At 34.6% G+C, this 5140-nt stretch overlaps 1 protein-coding gene across 1 annotated transcript in view; it reads right to left on the minus strand.

The window, feature by feature from the left end:
* Positions 1 to 5140, minus strand: part of LOC107711798 (signal peptide, CUB and EGF-like domain-containing protein 3) — a 113397-nt gene that overhangs the window by 71068 nt on the left and 37189 nt on the right. Inside the window, exon 3 of the mRNA XM_016516850.1 lies at positions 3850 to 3975. Within this exon, the coding sequence (XP_016372336.1) occupies positions 3850 to 3975 (126 nt within the window). The remainder of the gene's footprint in view (positions 1 to 3849; positions 3976 to 5140) is intronic.

A 5140-nucleotide genomic window follows, 5' to 3' on the forward strand; every position in this document is an offset into this window, starting at 1 on the left:
TTAGGTCCCCACGGTGACACAAGTCCCCATGAGTTGGTGTGTATTCAGGTTTAAGTCGCCACCAATATAGAAAAACGTACACACACACACACACAGGTTTGTTTTTGTGAAAAGTGGGGACTCTCCATAGGCGTAATGGTTTTTCTACTGTACAGACCGTATGTTCTATTGCCCTACACCAACCCTACCCCTAAACCTACCCCTCACAGGAAACTTTGTGCTATTTCAGATTTTCAATACACTCCATTCTGTGTGATTTATATGCGATTTGAAAAGTGGGGACATGGGGTAATGTCCTGAAAAGTCACCTTCTCCTTGTAATACCTATGTCATACCCTTGTCATTATACAAATTTATTTGTCACAAAAACGCGCACACACACACACACACACACACACACACAAAGACAGACTCACATTCCCACCATTTACCAATTGCGACATGAAGTTATCAGCATCAAATTCTGTCTTTGCTGAAAATGAAAATACCGTACGAAATGACAAAGTTAATCTAAACATGCAGGATTTTTAACCAATCAGATATTATTGTGGGCGTGGCTACTAAACATATAAAAATTACAAAGGCCAGAAATATATTCCATGCAAGCATGCAAAAAAAAATGCATTGTCATAACATGAAATTTTATCAGTAAACCGTAAACACTGAATATTTGGGAGGAGCAAAAAAAGAAAAAAAAACTGAGTGTATTTATTTATTCACGAGATATATCAATATCTATATGTGTGTGTGTGTATCTGGTGAATAAATACATTAAATGATGCAATAAATTCAAATGACTACTACTACTACTACTAATAATAATAAATTTATATAAAATTAATAACATAAATCATCATAAATACAAAATAAACAAATGATTAATATATTAATTAAACAGGGTATCATGTAATTAATTTGATCGAGCCTTTCAATTGTCAGACCTAATTATTTCCTTTTAAATTATTTGTTATTAATAAAATAACAAATAAATGATTTTAATTGTTATATTGAAATGTATCAAATAAATACATTAACTGAAATACAAAGCAATAAACTCATCATCATCATCATCATCTTTATAAATAGTAAACAAATAAATTATTACATTAATTAAACAACATATCATGTAATTTTATTTTGATTACATTTTTTTAATGTCCTAAATATTTATTATTAAATATTATAAAATAAATAAATAAATAAATAAATACTGGGTATTTAATATGTGCGGTGTAGGATTCTGAACCAATCAGATGTCATGTGGGTGTGGCTACAGAATGTAGCAGAGTTACAAAGGCCTGAAATGTATTCCATGCTAGTACAAAAAGAAAAATGCATTGTCATAATGTGCATTTTTATTATTGTAGCAGTAAAATCATGGGGTGGATTTCCATCAAATGAATGTGTCAGGAAATCTGATCAGTTATTATCTTATTTTTTAAGGCAACAAATATGTTCTATAATATCAGTAGTTGACATGAAAGTAAAACAGACGACAATTTTACAACAATTTACCAATGCTGAGAATGAAATGCGCACTTGCATTGCATTATAAATTGTGTATTGACACATTTCAGAACACACTGAGTGAAACTGAGCATCAAAAGCATCCACATTTGCTACTAACGTATCTGTGGGCTCTAAGCGTTTGGAAAGCATTTATGGTAACAGCCGTCTGTTTGCACAGAGCTTGCTTTAGTATCTGTGCATGTGCGAGAGCCTCGCGCCTCAAACCCCAAACACCTTGCTTCCGCAGCATAAACAAACCCCTGATTTCCTGCCGCCGCTGAGTTTGGTGAAGCTGTGCCGGTCAGCGGACGGCGTTAGCGACATGTGTTCTGTGCAGATCGCGGCTCGTGTCCAAAGCAAATATTTGGAAAAGGAACAGGATTCTGGTGAAACCCGGAGCAGAGCTCATGCTATTTGCACTTAAAACATTTCTTTAAAAACCTCCTGAGAGGATTCCTGTGCTGAAGAATTACCTCTCTCTCTCTCTCTTTCCTTCTCTTATTCCTCGTCCTCTATTCCTTCCCTTTTCTCACTCTTTCCTTCCTCTGTGACTCGCTGAATGTTCAAGACGATCAGTAGATTATGAGGTTACTTCTCAATCTTCCAGCAGTACTTTTTTTATGGCTTTCTATTTAAGATACTTTTGAGAATTTTATTTTAGCACATATCTATCTATCTATCTATCTATCTATCTATCTATCTATCGGCTGTCCACCAACGTTTACCGTCCAACCTGACAGAACTGGAGAGGATTTGCAAGGAGGAATGGCAGAGGATCCCCAAATCCATGTGTGAAAAACTTGTTGCATCTTTCCCAATAAGACTCATGGCTGTATTAGATCAAGAGGGTGCTTCTACTAAATACTGAGCATTTTTCAGTTTTTCTTTTTTAATAAATCTGCAAAGATGTCAACAATTCTGTGTTTTTCTGTCAATATGGGGTGCTGTGTGTACATTAATGAGGAAAAAAAATTAACTTAAATGATTTTAGCAAATGGCTGCAATATAACAAAGAGTGAAAAATTTAAGGGGGTCTGAATACTTTCCGTACCCACTGTATATATTCTGTATATTATGTTATCACTATTTAATAATAGTGATAATAATAATAATAATAATAACTATTTAATAATATTATATAGTATTTTAATACAATACCTCACATTCCATTATTTTATTTATAATTTTAAATAATATTTAAAAAAATATTTAAAGGTCACTTTTTCTTACTTTTAGCTCATTTGAAGTTAATTTATATATGTAATTAAATGTAAAATTCATTGAATAGTAATTTTAATGAGCCTTAATGATCTAAATTATCCCAAATTTTCCTTTAGTATATTTAATATTTGTCTCAAATATGAATTTAATATTAATATTTATTTTTATAAACTAAAAAAAAAAAAAACCCGTGAAATCTGAAAACGTGGTGACATTGTTTATTGATAAAGTTTGGAGAAAGTTGTCCAAACAGTATAAAACATATCATACCAATGTATTCCCCAAAAAAATAAAAAATAAAAAAAAATTCTAAACTATATTACACCATTTTAAATGTTCACATTGTGTGACAACATAAATAATTGCATCATTAATTTTGCGTTTTGATAATAAAAAAAGAGCAAAATGGGAGTCGGTTCTCGAATTCAACTGTCATTCGGATAACAATCAGATTGCTTCGAGCTCTGCCAGAGAAAACCTCAATATTCGAAAATGTGTTTCAAAAACTGGCAGAAAGGACCTTTAAATGTCTATGAAGGTCTGAAATAGCAGTGTTCTGCACGAGTAAAACCCACATAACCCACACAAACACTCTGATCACAGCAAAGCAGCTATTTCACATCTTCATTGGACTTCAGTTCGACGTGCCGGACATCTGTTTTGAGTTAAAGCGCCGAGGTCAGTATAAGACTGTAACCTGATGTAAATCTCCCACACAAACACACACATTCCCCTCAGATTGATACAACTGACCTGCAACGGCTGGGCATACGAGCCACCGAATGTCAAAAATGTGAGCTCACGCGGTCTGAAAATACAATTAATACCACAGAACCGTGTGCTCAGCAGTCACAGCCCAAATCTGACGGATTTATCGCCCTCTTCTATCGGCTAACCGCACAAACCGCGTGGTTTTGACACGGAGGATAGAGTGACACATTCTGGGCCTCAGTCGCGGTCGGTTTGGAGTTTGATTAGACACGCCTGAGTATCAACCGTTAGAAGTTGGGTTCCAGCAATAATGTTTGTTTGTCTAGAGTGGGACGAAGTCCTGAGAGGATGCAGATCATCACACACGCTTCATTTGTTTGTCCCAAACGTAAAGCAGCGATGGCTTACCCAGGCAGTTGTGTCCATCGTGGGCCAAGCGAAAGCCGTCGTAGCACGTGCATCTGTAGTTTCCGGGGATGTTGATGCACTCGTGAACGCATCCTCCATTATATTCACTGGCACACTCATCGATATCTGCAAGAACAGTCACATTAAAAATTAAAGAGTTGATATCATAGATAACTGTTGCTCTTTTGAAGCCAAAAGATTTGGGGTCTTCATACTTTTATTTAGGAAGGCTGCATTAAATTGATCAAAAGTGACAGTAAAGGCATTTAGAATGTTACAAAAGATTTATATTTCAAATAAATGCTGTTCTTTTGAACATTCTATTCAGCAAAGAATCCTGAAAAGAAAAATGTATCACGGTTTTCAAAAAAATATGAAGCGGAGCAACTGTTTTCAACATTGATAATAATCAGAAATGTTTCTTGAGCAGCAAATCAGCATATTAGAATGATTTCTGAAGATCATGTGACACTGAAGACTGGAGTAATGATGCTGAAAATTCAGCTTTGATCACTGGAATAAATCACATATTACAATACATCCGCAGAGAAAACAGTTATTTTAAATTGTAATAATATTTCACAATTTAACTGATTTCACAGATTTTTTTAACCAAATAAATTCAGCTTTGGTGAGCATAAGAGACTCTTTCAAAAACATTAACAAAATCTTACCAACTACAAACTTTTGAATGCTGGCATGTATACATTTAAATATTAATATACACAAACATAATCAGATTGTTATATATTATATTATTTGCAGTCTGCTTAGATTGCCCTGCAGTGTGACAACAGTCTAAATCTATGCATAGCTATACAGAGACAGACAGACAGACAGATACAGACAGACAGACAGACAGACAGACACAAAATCTTACTACAAACTTTTGAATGCTGGCATGTATACATTTAAATATTAATATACACAAACATAATCAGATTGTTATATATTATATTATTTGCAGTCTGCTTAGATTGCCCTGCAGTGTGACAACAGTCTAAATCTATCTATAGCTATACAGAGACAGACAGACAGACAGATACAGACAGACAGACAGACAGACAGACAGATAGATAGATAGATAGATAGATAGATAGATAGACAGACAGACAGACAGACAGATAGATACAGACAGACACAGACAGATACAGACAGACAGAGACAGACACAGACAGACAGACAGACAGACAGACAGACAGATATAGACAGACAGACACAGACAGACAGACAGACAGAGAGACATATAGATAGATATACAGACAGACAGACAGACAGACAGACAGACAGA

Source organism: Sinocyclocheilus rhinocerous, unplaced genomic scaffold (assembly GCF_001515625.1).
Source record: "Sinocyclocheilus rhinocerous isolate Xijiao unplaced genomic scaffold, SAMN03320098_v1.1 scaffold1409, whole genome shotgun sequence".
NCBI classification, from domain to species: Eukaryota; Metazoa; Chordata; class Actinopteri; order Cypriniformes; family Cyprinidae; genus Sinocyclocheilus; species Sinocyclocheilus rhinocerous.